The sequence below is a fragment of the Bos javanicus genome, chromosome 22 (assembly GCF_032452875.1).
Source record: "Bos javanicus breed banteng chromosome 22, ARS-OSU_banteng_1.0, whole genome shotgun sequence".
NCBI lineage: Eukaryota > Metazoa > Chordata > Mammalia > Artiodactyla > Bovidae > Bos > Bos javanicus.
In genome coordinates this window covers 51,382,181-51,401,245 of record NC_083889.1, presented here as the reverse complement: position 1 = coordinate 51,401,245, position 19,065 = coordinate 51,382,181, and the positions used below count along the sequence as shown (strand labels likewise).

The window sequence follows — 19,065 nt, the reverse complement described above, 5'->3', positions numbered from 1 at the left end:
ACAATATAATGAGGCCTTGCCTGTACTGTAAAAGCTTGATGGTGGATACAAGGAGGTGGGGACACGACGCGCCCTAAGATGACTCCCAGTGAGTCAAGCTCTTATTTAATTCCCTTCTCTGGAGTAGAGTACTGGAAGAATCAGGGACTGGCTTCTACCTTTTTTTTTTTTTGACCATGCTGCACAGCTTGCAGGATCTTAGTTCCCTCACCAGGGACTGAACCCATGTCCCCTTGCAGTGAAAGCTGGCAGTCCTACGCACTGGACCACCATGGAGCTGTCCCTTTTAACAGCCCAGCATCAGCCTCCCTGGCCTGGCACCCCACAGGAATGCTGGGCCTGTGGCCTCTCCCATCTCACAATGCCACGGATGCCCCCGTTCCCGTCCCCCATCTTTTCCAGCAGGGATGGATTCCGTGGCATGTGGCTTCATCACCTTCCTCCCTACTCCTCACCTTCTCTGGCCCACATGCTTCCATCTCAGCCACATGGACACAATGGAACCAGCTCGCGTGCTGAATGAACGTTCTGCCTTTTCCACAACTGCTGGGGGCTGGAGGACCACCCCTAGGACACAGCCAAGGGCACCACAGAAACTCTCCAGACCAGCCAACTCGCCCCCTTGGCTAACTCCCCTGGGAAACTTCTTCCTTTCACTCCTGAGTGAAACCTGCATGAGGTTCTGAGACAGGACTCTGACCACCTGCATCCCTCTCCGTCCCTGATATCCTGGAAACTGGGCCTCTGCTGATAGTTTACGGTGACTGACGCTGGATTCCTGATCTTCGAGGAAGAAGATTTAGCTTTGGAACCACGTACCAAGCTTGATCCTTCAAAAGCTTTTGTGTAGCAGAGTTTTATTCAAGTAAGAAAAGGAACTGAGAAAGCTTCTGACATAGACTCAGAAGGGGGACGAAGAATGCCCCCCTCGCTAGTGTTAGCAAGGGAGTTATATACTTTTTAAATTAGTTATTACAATAAAGCAAAAGAATGTCTCAAGATTAAAAAATTTTACCAGACCCACTCCCACAATTTACATTTTAGGATAACAGGATTAGGATTTAACAATAGAAAGATCCTACCAGACCCACTCCCATAATATACATTCTAAGATATCAGGATTAGTCAGAAGATTTTCAGGAAGGAGAAACTGTCCTCAAACAGAATACAGTAAACTGAGTTGTGTAATCATCAGTTTCCCGCTTAAAGAAAAAAAAAAACGTTTTATGTGACTAAGACTAAAGAATGTAGAGAAAAAAAAAAAAAAAGCTTGTCCTTTCCTCCTCCTTGAGAACCCCAGATCCCTCTCTCCTCGGGGACCCTGGACTTCTTATCAACTTGCCTAGGCATTGACTCGCTCACTGCCGTTTCTCAGGGCCTCCTGTCCTCATTCTCTCCCTTTCTACCAGCCTCTCATCATCAGCTTACACACAGCCAAGTATCCCTTGACTCTGAGCCTCTTGCCTCCCTCCCACTCATTTTCCCATCCAGTCCCATTGGGCAACAGCCCACTAGGCTCATGCCAAGACTCCCAGTGGTCTTGTTATGACATCCCAATGGTCAGCTTGGAGATTGGCCTCATTGCCCTTTCCTATGGAATCTCACCCTACTGACCATGGCCTCCTCCTCTCTGCCTTGACTCCCATGACCCTCATCGGGCTGGTTTGCCTTCCACCTCACTGGACACCTATCCATAGCTTCCTCCACAGCCCCTTACACACCAAGGCTCCCTTGGGCTCTGTCCTGGGTCCCACTTCACCTCCCTCAGCCACCTGATCCATTCCACAGTCTCAAGCACCATGTCTGCGGCGGATATACCCAAGCCCCACCTCTCCTTAGAGATCAGGTTGCCTCCTGGGTATCTGCCATGGAACATCTCCCAAGAACATACCACCTTCCTCTCATGCCTACTTATTTGCCTACCTATTTACCGAGCACCTGCGAAGTGGTGAATGAAGTAGACACAGTTCGTGCCCTCAGGTGAGTGCCTCACCTTCCCTGCCCCAGGACCCTTCCCAGTGGCTGGAAATCTGGAGCCATCCTGGATGTGTTTTTCCTTTTTACATCCCTGGTGGGGTATCATCAGCCTCCATCTCTTCACCTGGATCTAGATCCCCGGCATCTGGCCCAGTTCCTTGCATAGGGTGTGTGTGTGCTAATTCACTTCAGTCATGTCTAACTCTTTGCGACCGCATGGACTGTAGCCTGCCAGGCTCCTCTGTCTACAGGATTCTCCAGGAAAGACTACTGAAGTGGGTTGCCATGCCCTCCTCCAGGGCATCTTCCCGACTCAGGTATTGAACTCTCATCTCTTAATTCTCCTTCACTGGCAGGCAGGTTCTTTACCACTAGCACCGCCTGGGAGACCCTAGCATAGCATAGACTCACATAAATATGTGATAAATAAATGAATAAAAACACCCCCCAGTCCTCTACTCCTCTTTCACTGCCACCACCCAAATTCCAGATTCATCACCTAATCAGGACACATCAAGCACCTCTCACTAGTCTCCCTCCTCCAGCTTTTCCTCTCACCTCATCCCAGCAACACAATTCTATCCAGTGGGGTGATCTCTGTAAAAGTCAAATTCGATCTTAGAGACTTCCACATCAGGCAATGGTAGACTAGCTTGTTTTAGACTAACCCTCCCCTTGAGAGCGGCTGGAAAAGCCAAATAGAAACAAACAAATACATCTGCTTGATATCATCACAAAGCCATGAGGCAAAGAAGACCTGAGGGGCCTTCCCCGGTGGCCCAGTGGTTGGGAATCCGCCGTGCAATGCAGGGGGACACCAGATGGATCCCTGGTCCGGAAAGATCCCACACGCTCCAGAGCAACTAAGCCTGTGCACCACAACCATGGAGCCCACGTGCCACAACTGCTGAAGCCTGAGCGCCCTGGAACCCGTGATCCTCAAGAAGACAAGCAACTGCAATGAGATGCCTGAGCACTAGCTAGGGAAGAGCCCCCGCTCTCCGCAAACAGAAAACCCAGAAGCCCAACGAAGACCCAGTGCAGACAAAAATACGAAGATAAAAAAGGAAATATAGTTTAAAAAAAAAAAAAGAAAGAAAATCACTTGTCTAAAAAAAAGACGTGAGAGGTCAAAATCCTGAAGTGAAGGGAAGCCCGAAGAGATGAAGCTGGTTCATGGCATCGTTTTTCCCTTGGAGGTTTTGTTGACTTGAAAGTGAAGTTCAAGGGATGAGAAGCCAGCTGACAGGCAAAATGGTGAAGGTGTAAACTTCCAGTTATAAGATACATAAGTCCTGGGATGCAGTGTGCAGCATGGTGGCTACAGTCAACAATATGTATCATATATTTGAAAACTGCTAAGAGAGTATGTGGGAGAAGGCAATGGCACCCCACTCCAGTACTCTTGCCTGGAAAATCCCATGGATGGGGAAGCCTGGTAGGCTGCAGTCCATGGAGTTGCAAGAGAGTATGTCTTGAAAGTTCTCATCACCAGAAAAAGAAAGTTTGTAACTCTGTGGTGATGGATGTTAAGTGAACTTACTGTGACACTTACTTCACAACATATGCACACATCATATCTTCACCATGTACCTCTAGATAAGTATATGCAAAAGCAGGGAAGAAGGGCGGGATGAATCAGAACCATAATCAATGATGACATGTTAAATAAAAAATCCCTTCTGACCCTCAACACTGTCGTTCTGACCCTCAACGTTGTCACCCTGGGCGAGCGCAGCTGTGCCCAGACCTGGGCAGGGGAGGGGAGAGACGTCAATTACCGCATCAATCTCGTTGAGAACTTTCCACTGCTCATAAGGCACACCCAGGGCCTCCGCCGTCTGGATTGTCCTCTTCATCTGGCTTGTCCAGACCTTTAGGTCCTTGATGTTCTGATCCCTGATGAACTGGGCTAGACTCTTGGCAAACTGAAACACACCAGAAGCAAATTCAGATGGACAGGTTCTGGGATGCCCTCAAAGAGTCCATGGAGCCCAGCCTCAGAGAAAACCGGTGTGGTAAAACATAAATAAATAAACAAAACACATGACCCCTACTCCCACAAGTACGGTCCTTGTGCATTCTTCCCAGACCCTGAAGGTAGTTCCAGCTGAGGCTCATCAGGTCCCCTGCCAGTGCTGGCCCCTCAAACCACATGCCTAGGCTGGACTGTCTTCCCAGCAAGGCTTCGATTTTTTCCCTGGACTGTGGCAGAGGATCACCCATACTGCGGGCACTCAGCTCACTCCCACAGTGGCATGCCAGTCCAGGGAAGGCGCTCAGCTGGCGACAGCTATTATGGAAGCCAGAGATCCAGGCATCTGCCTGGTGACCCTCCCTATGTAATGGGAACATTCCAGACTGGATTGCACATTAGCTGGAGTCCCTCACCAACACATGCGCACGCACACACACACGCACGCGCGCGCGCGCGCACACACACACACACACACGAGTGCGAGCACTGACCTCCCTGCCCCGGGGGGACAGCCCTGGGTCCCCGCCGATCCGGCCCTTGAGGTTGAGCTCGCTCTCCCCATGCCGGCAGAGGTAGATGGAGCGGGGTGTCACGTGGATGTTCATGAGGTAATATACAATGCGGCTCTGGATGTGGTCAGCCACGCGGTTCACGACGTAGCTCTGCCCCACGTCCATGATCTTGATGTAGGACAGATCCCTTTCCAGAGAAGGCAGGGAGAGGTGAGTGAGACCCGGGTCCTCCAGGGTATGCCCTGCCCGCTCCAGAGCCTTTCCCCTCTGACCCCGCCAGGCTTGAGACCACAACACGCTGGACCGTCAGCTGGTGTGCGAGCGACAGGGGTGCGGTGGAAGCCACATGACACGCGTGACATACAGACAAACCGGGTGAGAGGTGCCCCACGCTCAGCATGCTCACAAGAGGCGACAGCCCAAGAGAGGGGTCGGTCCTACCACATCCGGACTTTCACTGCTGCTCTACGTCCCCGGGCCCCTCTTGCCTACCTCTGAGCTCTCAAGGCACTGTCTGCAGGGTGAGCAGGAGACAGTTTTTTCCACGATTGACCTGATGGTAGTAGCTGGCAAACACACCTCCCTTCCAGTCTTCCAGGTCAGCCATCCACGGGCCCGACCTGGCCTTTCCTTCCCCCAGTAACCCTCCCCCTAGAATCCAGCCCATGTCATCTGTGTGTGCCCAGCGCCCGTGCCATCCCATGCCAGCCAGCAGGTAGATGAGACAAGTAGCACAGGAGGATGGTACTAAGGCCCAGCTCCGCCACACTCCCTGCTTTGGACCATGCAGCCCTGCAGCGTGGACAACATGGCCACAAGGAACAACGCTGTGCTGGGGAAACCAGCAGAACCACAGAGGCGGGGCAGCAGCACCGAAACAGTGCCAGGCTCTCCAAGAAGATGCACAGCCAGTCCAAGGACTGTCCGGCAGACACCCCACACACCATCTCTCCAACAGTCGCTTGACTTCCTTGGTGTGTAATTAAAGATTCATACATAATTACAAGTGACCCAAGCACAAGTTCATATTCCAGCCTTTTTATTTAATGCTACATAACGTATGGCAAAAAGAAAAGGAGCGACAGAGGCTGAGATGGTTAGATGGCATCAGTGACTCAATGGACATGAACTTGAGCAAACTCCGGGAGATAGTGAAGCCTGGTGTGCTGCAGTCCATGGGGTGGCAAAGAGTCGGAAAGGGCTTAGCGACTGAACAATAAGAACATAACATACACTTTTCCATGTCTCTTTGGCACGATTTATAAGGGCTGTGTAATACTTTATTCAGTTATTAACTTAATCACTTAGGTGTTAATTACTTAAGTGTTATTCACTTCACCACCACCCCCACTTCTGCTATAAGGAGTTGTTGGCAAACTATGGCCAGTTAGTCAAACTCAGCCTGGTTTTGCAAATCAAGTTTTACTGGGACACAGTCACGCCCATTTCTTTACATGTTCCTTTAGTACTAGATGTCAGAGTTAGAGACTGTATGCCCCCAAAGCCTAAAATATCTACCACCTGAGCCTTTACAGAAAGAGCCTGCCGATGGCTGGCTGCTGTCCCCATTCAGAACTCACTCCTATGAAGCACTGGCCACTGTCAGCTCTTCGTGGGTAGGACCTGGGCACCCTGTTCTCCTTCTCAAAACACAGACCCACACCGCAAGAAGAGCATGTACTGTTTGCAAATGCCTCTGTACAGAAAACAGGCTTGATTTTATGATGGCATAGTAGAAAATTCTGACTTTCAGAGCTCCAGATAAAGCAACTGCAGTTCTATGAGTCACCTCTGGGCCGCGACCTCCACCCCGAGGAGAGAAACAAAGGGCAGAGCATCTCTGCCTGCTGGGGTGGGCCCTCAGCCACCACCTCGGGGAGCCACGGAAGGCAGCCAGTGGACCAGACCCAGCCCCCACCACAGCCGAGGACACAGGGCCGCCCCGGCTCACCGGTCCAGGTCCTCGTCCAGCGTCTCGTACGAGTTCTCATAGCACTCAATGCGCCTCATGAAGTCCTCTGCGGCCTCGTCGCTATCACGGTTGATATAGTCAGGGCTGCCCAGTTTCACTTGCTGCCGGAGCCAGGCACAGAGGATGCATCAGCTCCAGAGGCCAGGCAGGGGGTACCAAGGGCAACGCTGGGCAAGGGCCAGGGGAGGAGGCTGGAGGCCAGCTCCAGGGGGCTGGTCCCATTAGGAAGAGGCCAGCGGCTCCCTGGGCCAAGCTCCCACACCAGTGCTAAGAGAGCATTACTGGGCATCTTGAGATTGCAGTCCTTTGTTTTGGTGGTACAGCGGGAGGTGAAACCAGAGGGATAAGGGGCCCTGAAGCCCCTCCCCACCTGAACTATCTCCCCAGACACTGATGTTCATTTCTCAAATAAAAAGGGAATATGGGTGAGGGGTCAAATCTCCTCTCCCTAGGGGCTGAAGCTCATCTCCTACCATCCAGGGTAGGACGAAGGGGAAGGAGAGGGAGGGGAAGAGAGGGGAAGAAGAAGGAATGCACAGCTCTCCAGACGAGTGGTACTCGGGGATCCAGGACCACCCAGCCCAGAGATCTACTGCCTCCCCACCGCCCACCCCCACCAACCGAGCTAAGGTTGGCCCAGCCATCAGCCGAACCTGCAGAGGGACCTCACTGTCACAGGCCGTCTCGGGTGTATTCCTGTCCCCCGCAAGGTCAGATGCACCACACCACTCACCACAATGTTGGCAGCTATGACCTCAGGATCCACACAGATGGACTCGACAAAAAAGGTCTGCAGCAAAGACCAGGGCGGGCAGGAGGGCAGGAACCAGAGATGCATTTAAGACCCTGGGCCTGGCTCCCTGGAGCCCCCTACCCACTGAGGGCCATACTGATCAGCCAGGGCCTTGAGGCCCTCCTTCAGGGGAGAGGGCCTGGACAAGGGGCATGGAACCCCCAGCAGGTGCCACCCCATCCAGGACTCGCCCACCAGGAACCCCACTTCCCCAGAAAGAAATCCAGGTGGAGAGAAAAGAATTATTGCAAATCTACTCAGGAGCCCACCTGCCTGCACATATCAGGAGGCCAACAAACGGGCCCCAGGGGGCCTGAAGGTGCCACAGCCCAACCGAGGAGGTAAGCCGGGGGGCCTCACCTTGTAGCCGTTCTGCTCCCCAAAATTAAAGATGGTGGCTCTCCGTTCTCGGGTGGTATTTGTTGCATCAAAAACCTAGAATCAAATTGGGGTTAACTCAGCCTGTGGCCCTGGAAAAGGTGGGAGGCAACTGACAGCTAGAGCACAGGGGTGGATTTCTCACTGAGACCAGCTGATGCCTGGCCATCCACCTGGCCAGTACCCTTCAGACCTGCAATGGCTGGGCTGGTCCTCCAGTTCCTTGGCAAGTGCCTCAAGGAAGCTAGAAGGAGCAAGTGCCCATGCTCACAGCCGGAGAGCAGGCACTCAGCTCATGTCTGACCAAGACTTCCAGTGAAACTAGCTAAACCTGGAGAACTAAACCCACATTTATTTCCACTCCATCCTGAGACCCCCAATAAGATGGGAACAGGACAGGAGATGGGCGATGTCACCATAATTTTTTTCTTTAAGACAGACATTTGGTGAGTGGCTCAGAGAAAGCAAACACAAGCCCTTACCAACCAGAGCACACCTGTTTTGCAGACCTGGGATAGTCAGGAACTGGGCACAGGCATCTCGGCAAAAGGGGACAAGGGTGTAGAGGAAAGGGAAGGACTGGCTCCACTGGAAGTGCAAGTGGAGCCCCAGGACCCCTCCCTGCCTCCTCCAGGCAGGTTCTGAACTGCCTGGGGCCTGCCCAGAATCCTCAGGTGCAGCCTACCCAAGCGGATTTTAGAGCACCACTTTTTATAAAGGGATTTATCATTAGACCAAGGTCACTGAATGGTCCAGCCAAACCTCTAACATGGAAAATGAAGACTTGGGAATTCCTTGGTGGTCTACTGATTAGGACCCCATGCTTCCACTGAAGGGGGCACAAATTCAATCCCTGGTCAGGGAAGTAAGACCCCACAAGCTGTATGGTGCAGACAAAAAAAAAAAGAGGAAGACTAAATCAAACACAATAAAAGGAACTTTAAGAAATGAGGACAGGGCATAGCATAGAAGGAAATGTCAAAAACCTACAATTATTGTCTAAAGAGACGTGACATGCCATATAGTAAGCACAAAACAAGAACAGGCTTCGAAAAAATTGGAACGCTCAGAAAATAAGACATTTTAAATTTGGAAATTGTACCATAAAAGTATAAAACTTCAGCCAAACACTTCTCAAATAATGTTACGGAAGTCTCCCTGAAAGTGGAACAAAAGAGACAAAGGGAGAGTAAGGGGGAAAAAACACAAAGTTAGGGATTAGGTCTAACATACAGCCACCAGGAGTTCCAGAAAAAGCATCTCAGAAAGTGGGAGAGGAGGGAGGGCTTGACGGTGAGACAGTGGTGGGGGTAGCTTAACAAAGTAAAATATATGACAGTTTCTCTGACCTGCTGGAGAAGAGTTTCCTGATGAAAACCCCCAGCCCAAGGACCCGGCATTGTGGAGAAGACCACCGTAAGACGCATCAGTCTGAAGACCCTAAAAGCTTCTCCAGAGAAAGGGCCTGAGAAGCCCCCAGCTCCTCCAGGAGATAAAATCTTTTCTTTTTTAATCTTAACTTTTTTTTTTTGGCTGCACTGCACGGTTTGTGGGATCTTAGTTCCCCGACCATGGATCAAACCAGAGTCTTAACCAGAGGGTGAAGAGTCTTAACTACTGGATCACCAGAGAATTCCCTAGGAAAACAACCTTTAAGGAGGATCAACAAATCAGAATGAAAACAGACTTTCCCACAGCCATAATACAATGGAGCAATGTCATGAAAAATTTAGAGGAAGTGTTCTTTCCACCTAGAATTCTATACCCGCCCATCAAAGGTGAGGATTTAAAACAAACAAACAAAAAAAAGATATTTCTGGACATGTAAGGTCTCACAAAATGTACTTCCCAAGTACCTTTCTGAGAAAGCTACTTGTTTGTACTCCAACAAAACAAGTCAGTAAATCAAGTAAAAGGAAGACATGGGGTCTAAGAGCCAGACATTCAACTCAGGAGGGAAGAGAAGGAAATTCCCAGGGTGACGGCTATGCCACAGACCTAGGGGGCAGCTGATCTAGATGGAGCTGGGGACAGAGCTCCAGGCTGCATGCCTTCAAGAGGAAGAAGGAAGGGAAAATGGCCACGATGTTTGACAGCAGAGGGTTGGGGTGGGGCCCTTTCCTGAAGACACCCTCGCTCAGCTTTGTGCACCTTACTGGAGGGGCCAACACATAGATGGAATTCCCTTACCCAGCATTCAGTTGATTTCGGAATGGTCACCAAATGCTGGGCAGGATGCTCTCCACACCGGGAGAAATCGCATTTGCTAAAGACTCGAGTAACATGACATGCCTAACCTGTGGGGTAGCCAACCCTGTGAGTATTCAGAGGGAAGTCCTGCAGGGTCAAACACAACCACAAGCCCAGAGGGAAGTTCTTGGCCCCATCCAGCCTCTGGCTTCCTACTGCAGAGCAGCTTCAGGCTTCCTCCTGGGGGGGCTGGCACCCAGGGATGTCTAGGGCCACACGTCCCCTGCCTTTCCCTCCAGATGCCTGGTAAGTAAAGGGCTAGAAGTAGGTGGGCTCCCGCATGTCACTGCCAGATGCTGCCAGCGTGTTATACTCACCGCCACGTGTCCCCCCTCCTCACTAAGGAACCGCCGAACGTCTCGGAGGGCTGTCAGCGCGCACTGCCTTCAGAAAAGAACACACCGTTCAGCCAAGAACCTGCTGGCTGCTGCAGGACAGTAGGTCAGGGACATATGCTGTGCCAACCAGGAGAGGGGACGGCCCCTGGGGCCCCTTCTCTCTTCTCAAGGTTCCTCTTTCCTCGGGAAGACCGCCAGTATTTGGTAACCCTGCTCCTGTAGGTGGAAGGCTATGTGCTCCTGGCCATCAGGAATACTTTTTTTAGTATACGTATTTATTTATTTTTGGCTGTGCTGGCTCTTTGCTACTGCTCAGGCTTTTCTCTAGTTGTGGCAATCAGAGGCTACTCTCTTGCTGCGGAGCACAGGCTAAATAGTCCTGGTGCACGAGCTTAGTTTCTCCGGGGCATGTGGAGTCTTCTCAGACCAGGGATCAAACCTGGGTCCCGTGCATTAGAAGATGGATTCTTAGCCACTGGACCACCAGCGACGTCCAGGAACACTTTTTGAAATATCATGTTTCAGTACTTTTTTCTTTTATCTCATCAGATAGAAATCCAGGCTGCCATTTTGCCATTTTCAGGACTTCTCAGAGTCCTCCATTTCTCCTGATTATCAACATAAGCACTTTGAAAACCAGATACTTCCTTGTGTGTGTGTTGGGTGGGGAAGCTGGCAGTGGGAGAACAGAGACAGTATCGGCAGCCTCCAGCTTAAAAGGCAGGATTAAGCTTCAGGTTCAATTTTCTTTCCTAGAAGAGAAATGTGGACCAAGGAGACCACCTGCTGTATCACCAAACAAAGGATGTTGCAGGCGCTAAGGCTCAGCCACTGCAGCCGCCCCCAAATGTGCACCCTGAGGGGGATTCAGGAAGGAAAAGAACAGGACACTGGACCCAGATAGCTGAAATGCATATCAAAAGGAGGACTTCAATGAGCCCAGGCTCTTAGCTCTTTCCATTCAAAGAAAAGCTCTAGGTTCCTTAACTTGAGATGTCTGTGTTCTTTAACAGACTCTCTTGATGTTTGGGCTACCTGGTTTTTGTCCCCCAAACTCCTATATGTCCTGGAACCTTCCTTAACTTCTGCGAGCAGTCCCTCAGAGCTATTTGAGAGGCTATCTTACAGGCTTAAGTTCTCTGTTTGGCTATGCTGTGCAGCCTGTGAGATTTACTTCCCCGACCAGGGACTGAACCTGGGCCCTTGGCAGTGAGAGCACAGAGTCCTGATCACTGGACTGCCAGGGAATTCCCAAGTCCTCAGTGTTGCTCACCAAATAAAACATAACTCTCAAATTTTAAGTTGTGCATTTCTTTCAGGGGACCAAGAACTCCCCAGATGACCCCTTCTGGAGGAGGGCGCTGTGTCTCTGCCTCCTGGACCCCCCACCATGTCCACAGAGGCTCTGGAAGGCAAAACCCTCACCACGGCTGACCACTGACTACACTGTCCTCAGAACACCGCAGCCTTTTTGTTCATTGCTGCAAACTGGATTGCCACATACAAGGATCTTTCTAACTTTATCCATTTCTCCTACAAGGTCCAAAGATAGATAAATCACTGTGACCTTTTATCTATGCAGTGGAGCAGAATGTGCCGCCCCAAAATAAATCTCTTTGGCAGAAGGATTATTTTCAGGCTGATTATTTTTAAGAAACTGCAGACGCAGGAGCTCAGAAAACACGAATCAGTTATCCTTTTTTTACATGTCTATGCATGGCTGAGCCCCTATGGGGTTCACCTCAAACTATCACAACACTGCATGTTAACTGTCTACATCCCAATGCAAAATAAAAGGTTAAAAAAAACAGCTTACCCTTTTTTTTTTTTTCTTTATCTTTTTAGGGCTTCCATAGTGGCTCAGACGAGATAAAGAATCTGCCTAAAATGCAGGCGACCTGGGCTCAATCCCTGGGCCAAGAAGATCCCTTTTTTAAGAGATATTTACAAATATAAAGGAAACCTCCATTTGTAGGGGTGTCTCCCTTGCTGAACCAGGAGGAAGGAGATGATCTTATCTGTCTGGAAACTATCAATGCTAAAGGCATAGACGGATTGATTTGCTTAGGCAGAGCCATGTAGCTTGTGGAATCTTAGTTCCCAGATGGATCAGGCATCAGATTGGCTCCAACAATGGTCCCACACTGGTCCTGTGGTCAGAAGCTTAATCACTGGACCACCAGGCAATTCCCTGAAGGCACAGATTTAAATCTGTGAGCTGTTCCTGGTAACTTCCCCTGACTCCTCACCCTCAATGTCTTCCCTTCTCTTTAGCTGAAGATGGTTTTTAAGGTGAGGGCTTCCCTGAAGGCATAGATTTAAATCTGCATAAAAACTTTACCCTAATTCACTGGGCATTTCCTGATAATGTCCTCTGACTCCTTACCCCCCAGCGTCTTCTTTTCTCTTTAGCTGAAGATGGTATTTAAGGTGAGGGCTTCTTAGGCCTCTCCCATGTATGCAGGAGATATAGGTGCTATTAAACTTTTTTTCTGTCTTGTTAATCTGTGTCATTGTCAATTTAATTACTAGACCAGCCAAAGAACCTAGAAGGCAAGAAGGAAAAATTTTTCTTCTCAAACACTATTACCTATACTTTTTCTGATGGAAGAGTAAAATTAGATCTCCTGTTTGTTCAACCTTGGAATTTTGTGTGTAAACCCCGAGTGCATCAATACACTGTGCAGTGTGCCCAAGCATGGCGGCAGAGGCTGACCAGAATGCTGGGCTCACTGGGGCCAGAACTGAGTCCAGGTCACTGGAAGGAGCTCTACTCTCCCGCTGCCTTGTGGCCTGTGTCCTCCTGTATCCTTCACCCACTAAATTCTGGGAGCAGACCCTCCTGCCCACCTGCCCACCAAGCCTCACACGTGTCCTAGTCTAACAAATACTTTCTCTCGCTCTGCCCTTCACAGAATGCTTTCTGTGCTGAGACATAAAGAACCAGAGCTCCTTGAAGCCCCTCTGAGACACATTTCTGCAGTCTCAGCATGGCTAGGGCCATTTCTTGCCACCCACATGCAGAGCCCCGTGTCCGGGCTATGATCTCCGGGGGCTCCTCTGGTTGAGGCTACGTCTCATAGGAGGGATCAAGGGGCCCAGGTGGAGATGCAGGGGGGAACAGCCTGGGAGCCCCTGTGGGTGTGAGTATGGATGGGCACACATGTGCATGGGTGGGTATGTGACGGGTGAGTCATTAGTGAGCACCTGTGAGCAATTCCTTAGGGGTGCAGTTGTGCACGTGCAGAGGGGGTCTCTGTGGTATGATATGATAAATACATCTGGTCTCTGTCCGGGGTTCTTGGCAGAGCTCCTAAAACCCTTGGAATTCCCTAAGTGACAGGAGTGATTTTTGTCATTCATAAGCAGCCTCTTCCAATCACACCTGAGTTGATGCTAATGAAGTGATTCAGGATGGGGCCCCTAGACAGCCTTAGCATGGAGCTGGTCACAGAAAGTGATGAGGAACTTTAGTCCTAACCACCACCCTCCAGGAAAGGAGGTAGGTGCCGAAGATGAACTGAATGAGGAGAGTCAAAGCACTTCCAGGTTGAAAAGATGAGGTGCTGGTAGGGTGTGATGGTGCTGGGCCCTGAGACTCGTTACTGGTGTGTGAAGCGGGCTCAATTTTGAGGGACTGAGCCCTTAACTTGTGGGAACTGACTCATGCTAATGCCATTTAGAAAGGGTCGGAATTGAACGGAACTGGTGGACACGTCAGTGTCAGAGAGAACATCCCAGTGTCCCTAAGCCCGTGTGTAGTATATGACTGAAAAGGTAGAATTAAAAAAAATAGAAAAGGTATCAGATCAGATCAGATCAGATCAGGCGCTCAGTCGGTCTGACTCTTTGCGACCCCATGAACCGCAGCACGCCAGGCCTCCCTGTCCATCACCAACTCCCGGAGTTCACTCAGACTCAGGTCCATCGAGTCAGTGATGCCATCCAGCCATCTCATCCTCTGTCATCCCCTTCTCCTCCTGCCCCCAATCCCTCCCAGCATCAGAGTCTTTTCCAATGAGTCAACTCTTCACATGAGGTGGCCAAAGTACTGGAGTTTCAGCTTTAGCATCATTCCTTCCAAAGAAATCCCAGGGCTGATCTCCTTCAGAATGGACTGGTTGGATCTCCTTGCAGTCCAAGGGACTCTCAAGAGTCTTCTCCAACACCACAGTTCAAAAGCATCAATTCTTCGGCACTCAGCCTTCTTCACAGTCCAACTTTCACATCCATACATGACCACAGGAAAAACCATAGCCTTGATTAGACAAACCTTTGTTGGCAAAGTAATGTCTCTGCTTTTGAATATGCTATCTAGGTTGGTCATAACTTTCCTTCCAAGGAGTAAGCGTCTTTTAATTTCATGGCTGCAGTCACCATCTGCAGTGATTTTGGAGCCCAAAAAATAAAGTCTGACACTGTTTCCACTGTTTCCCATGAAGTGATGGGACTGGATGCCATGATCTTCGTTTTCTGAATGTTGAGCTTTAAGCCAACTTTTTCACTCTCCACTTTCACTTTCATCAAGAGGCTTTTTAGTTCCTCTTCACTTTCTGCCATAAGGGTGGTGTCATCTACATACCTGAGGTTATTGATATTTCTCCCGGCAATCCTGATTCCAGCTTGCGTTTCTTCCAGTCCAGCGTTTCTCATGATGTACTCTGCATATAAGTTAAATAAGCAGGGTGACAATATACAGCCTTGACGTACTCCTTTTCCTATTTGGAACCAGTCTGTTGTTCCATGTCCAGTTCTAGCTGTTGCTTCCTGACCTGCATACAAATTTCTCAAGAGGCAGGTCAGGTGGTCTGGTATTCCCATCTCTTGAAGAATTTTCCACAATTTATTGTGATCCACACAGTCAAAGGCTTTGGCAGAGTCAATAAAGCAGAAATAGATGTTTTTCTGGAACTCTCTTGCTTTTTCCATGATCCAGCGGATGTTGGCAATTTGATCTCTGGTTCCTCTGCCTTTTCTAAAACCAGCTTGAACATCAGGAAGTTCACGGTTCACATATTGCTGAAGCCTGGCTTGGAGAATTTTGAGCATTACTTTACTAGTGTGTGAGATGAGTGCAATTGTGCGGTAGTTTGAGCATTCTTTGGCATTGCCTTTCTTTGGGATTGGAATGAAAACTGACCTTTTCCAGTCCTGTGGCCACTGCTGAGTTTTCCAAATTTGCTGGTATTCACGTGCACATGGGGTATGTCTGTGCACACACCAGTGTGCACAATTATAGGTTTTTATATGTCCAAACATGCACACAGAGGATGTGCACGTGTGTGAACACTTACATACTTTGTACATAAGGTGTGTGCACACATCTTCCTGCACTATGTGACTCTGTGCACGTATACGAGCGTGCTTGGTGTGTATTTAAGCACATACCGAAGTGTAGATAAAGAGGGAGCACCTGCACACACACGGCTGCACATGCCCTTTTCTAGACCTTCCACTGTACCCAGCATCAGGTTCAGACCTCCACACCGTATACCTCCAGGAACCTCAACAATGTGTAAAACCTGTGTCTCTGGGAAATGTAGGCTTCTCTTCCTAGGTTTGCCATTTTTAAAAAGTCTGATCCTTCTGTTTTGCCAATTATCCGTGGGCCATCTGGGGCTGGTTAATGGGAAATGGGGCGCTGGTGCAGGGGCCAGTCCCAGGCTTTGGAAACACAAGGGAGAGTTCCTAGGAACAGCCAGAGGGTGTGCCTACAGAGAAGCACATGTGAACCTGCCCCCAGCTTCTACTGCTAGGACCTCTGTTCCCACTGGGTGATCTTGGACTAGTTCCCTAACCTCTTCTGAGTCTGGGTTTCGCCATGAGAATTAATCCCAATTCCTACCTTCAATAGGCAGTCTAAGCAGAACGGCCAACAAGCTCTGGGAATGCACTAGCTTCCTTATTCTCCCCACAAACACTTTGGAGTCAGACAGTCCTGGCTTCAAATCAAACCCTGAATGATCCCAGACAATACCACCGCTTCTGACCTCAGCCTCAGCATCTGGGGAAGGGAGGCACCACAACCCACTGTAGGGAAGATCAAAGCAGCTAATGAGTGCCCACAGCTTGAGATGGGTATAGAATTTGCACTTGATGCAACCTTTGATCTACGAATTGGGAATTGGGAATGATGGACAGGACAGTTTATAGTGAAACAGGGGCTTAGACCTAATTCTGGGCTCTGTGAAGTTACTTGATATTTTGTATGAGACCCCCTGAGCCTCAATTTCCTCATCTGTAAAATGGGTGGGGGGTGGCAATGGGCATCACACACCCAGCACACCATAGGTTCAAGTATCAGTCCCCTCCCTTTTGTCATTATCACCAGAGAGCCCACCCTCGAGTTTTACTCCCAATTTGGCCCCAGAGGCCTGAGTGTCAGACTCCCCTTCCCTTGGTGCAGCAACGGCCCGCTCCATTGACCCAAGAGCAGAGAACCTGATTGGCCAAGCCCTGATGGGGAACTCCTGCCCCCTGGTGGCCAGAGAGGGAGCAGGCAAACCGCAGCAACAGCGGTGGCTTCTGGCCTAGCATTCCAGTAACCCACTAGAGCTGGGCCAGCCTCTGCTCAAAGCCCTCACACATTGGCTGGGCCCAGAGAAAGGGCAGGACGCTTCCTGACCCCTCAGCTGACACCCGCAGAGAAGGGCACAGCACGGCAACTCAGACCACAGCTGGTGCTCAGTTAATCTGCAGAAAGCACTCAGTTCACGGCTGAATGGAGGAGGGGAGTAGGTTTCATACACAACTTTGCATCCTGTCACCCAGCAACACTGAGACAGCTGCAAGGGAAAGCTGAGGCCTCCAGTCACATGCCAAGGAACATGTGGCAAACATCCTCCCTATATCAGCTTACCCTCAGGCTAGGGAGGAAAGGTCCTGGGTCTGAACTTTCTGTCTGTAAAAGAAGGCATCAGGCCTCCCCCACCTTGGAGGCCGGAATCTCTACTTCACTTCGAGCTCCCCTCCCTACCAGAGCCCACCCTCATTAGTATAGCCTCTATGCAGACCTGCCCTGGCTAAGCCTCTACTACCTCCCTGAAGCTCCCTCCCAGAGATAACAGAACAGGGCAGGGCAGGGCAGCCACCAGTAGCCCACATAACCCTTTCCCTTTGTTCCCAATCCCATCATATCCCCACCCCCACCACAGCCTGAGATGCCAAGAAACCAGCTCTGTCACAGCCCACAGGGCAGGGCAAGGCCCAGGCTCAGAGAACAGCTTGGTCATCACTAGCAACTGGGCTCCAGGGCCTTCTCCATAAACACGCATAGACACACACTCACTTCCTGATTTTCAGGCCCTCTTCGTTGTCTGGAAGGAAGAACTCAAAAGATTTGTAGGTCTTGACCATGTCCCGGCGATACTGGCCCACGTTGAACTCTGGGGGAAAGGAGAGGCTCTGTTGTCACACAACAGCATCCCTTCTCAACACCCGACCTTCACCCACCCCTCTGGCCCCGCTGCAGTCCAGCCTTCTCACTCCTCCCCCACAGAGACCCCAAGCCCTGCTTGGGAAGCCGAGGCTGAATCTCACCCCGAGTGGGCACGCCAATCCAGTTCAGGTAGCGAGTCAGCTTCTTGGAGATGTAGGTCTTGCCCCTGGCAGGCAGCCCCACCATGACAATGAGCGTTGGACAGTTGGTCATGCAAACTGAAAGGCAAGGAACACGGTGTCCCACGAGGCCTGGACCCCTCCCAGGGCGCCCCTGCCTCTCTGCCCAGGGTTCCTCTGCTTCAGGGCACAGGACTGGCCTCCGATGTGTCTTTCCAGGCTCCTGGCAGCAGAGAGCTTCCCGCGGACCCCCAGACTCTGGGGTAGGGGGTGGGGTCTCTAACCAAGGCTGGCATGCACCATTCCCCGGGCCTTTCAGACGCCATGGGATCTCACCAGACCTTACCCTGCCTGCACCACCAGATACAAAGCTGGAGCTGCCACAGGCCTGGCGAAACACCACGGGGGAATTCCCCTAGCAGGCAGGACAGAGCCGATACCAGTCCGTCATCCAGGAACCCGCACTCCCACCCCAAGAGTCATTCAGCGTTCCTGCTCGCACACCATCACTGCTTCCGCATCCCGGGGTGGGTGGGCGGGGGGGGGGGGGGCGGCAGTGGATTTCTCATCTACAAAGCCCGGAAGCTGTTTCTGCAGTGAGTCCTTCCTTCAAGGCACCCACCCGGTGCGCTCTTTCCCTCAACCCAACCCAGTCTGCTCTCTACAACCCATCACTTGGCAGGGAAGCAGCCTTGCAGTGTCTGAGTCATCTGGGATCCCAAGGTCTGGCAGAGTTGGGTGCTCAAAACTTGTGGGCAGGGAGGGAGAGGGAGGCACCTCAAAATCCACTAGGGTGAGGGCCACAAGAGGCTGAGACCAGAGACACAGGCCAATACCCACAAGGGTGGTCCAGCTGAGAGCCACCCACCGCCATTCCACGTGCCACCAGGCCAGTGCACCAGAAAGGAGGTGCTGAGGCTGGAGGCAGGGAAGAGTCTGGACCCAGCCCCCCAAGCCCTGGCCACTACAACGGACACCAAGGTGGCAGAAGTGCCAACCTCGCGCAATCCAGCTCAGTTTTCAGCGTGGTCTTGCCTCCGGAAGCCTCCCTTTCATCGTCCTCAGGACCTAGGCCAGGTGAAACCACAGCAGACAGACACATGGACAGTTGTGGAGACCTGTCACTGCCCCTCCTTTGCCCACACACTCTGCAAGTGCTGGGCCCCACCCTTCAACTTGTCTCCCTCGCTGGAGCCAGAGTGCAGAGGCCCCATTGGTAGCCCTGCCTGGTGGTCAGAGTCAGGTAGGCCTGAGTTCTGACACTGTCAACTCTGAGCCTCTGAGTGTGCATGCGTGTGTGCATGCGTGCT

The 19,065-nt window shown here is 51.0% G+C and overlaps 1 protein-coding gene across 5 annotated transcripts in view; it reads right to left on the bottom strand.

The window, feature by feature from the left end:
* Positions 1–19,065, bottom strand: part of PFKFB4 (6-phosphofructo-2-kinase/fructose-2,6-biphosphatase 4) — a 41,375-nt gene that overhangs the window by 14,280 nt on the left and 8,030 nt on the right. For 3 of the 5 annotated variants that reach the window (XM_061396925.1, XM_061396924.1, XM_061396923.1), the window contains exons 2-9: positions 17,738–17,854; positions 17,487–17,583; positions 10,178–10,244; positions 7,593–7,667; positions 7,173–7,229; positions 6,419–6,540; positions 4,447–4,654; positions 3,759–3,905 (exon numbers count right to left, since the gene is read on the bottom strand). In XM_061396925.1, the coding sequence (XP_061252909.1) occupies positions 3,759–3,905; positions 4,447–4,654; positions 6,419–6,540; positions 7,173–7,229; positions 7,593–7,667; positions 10,178–10,244; positions 17,487–17,583; positions 17,738–17,854 (890 nt within the window). The other 2 variants (XM_061396926.1, XM_061396927.1) reach the window with 2 other exon arrangements.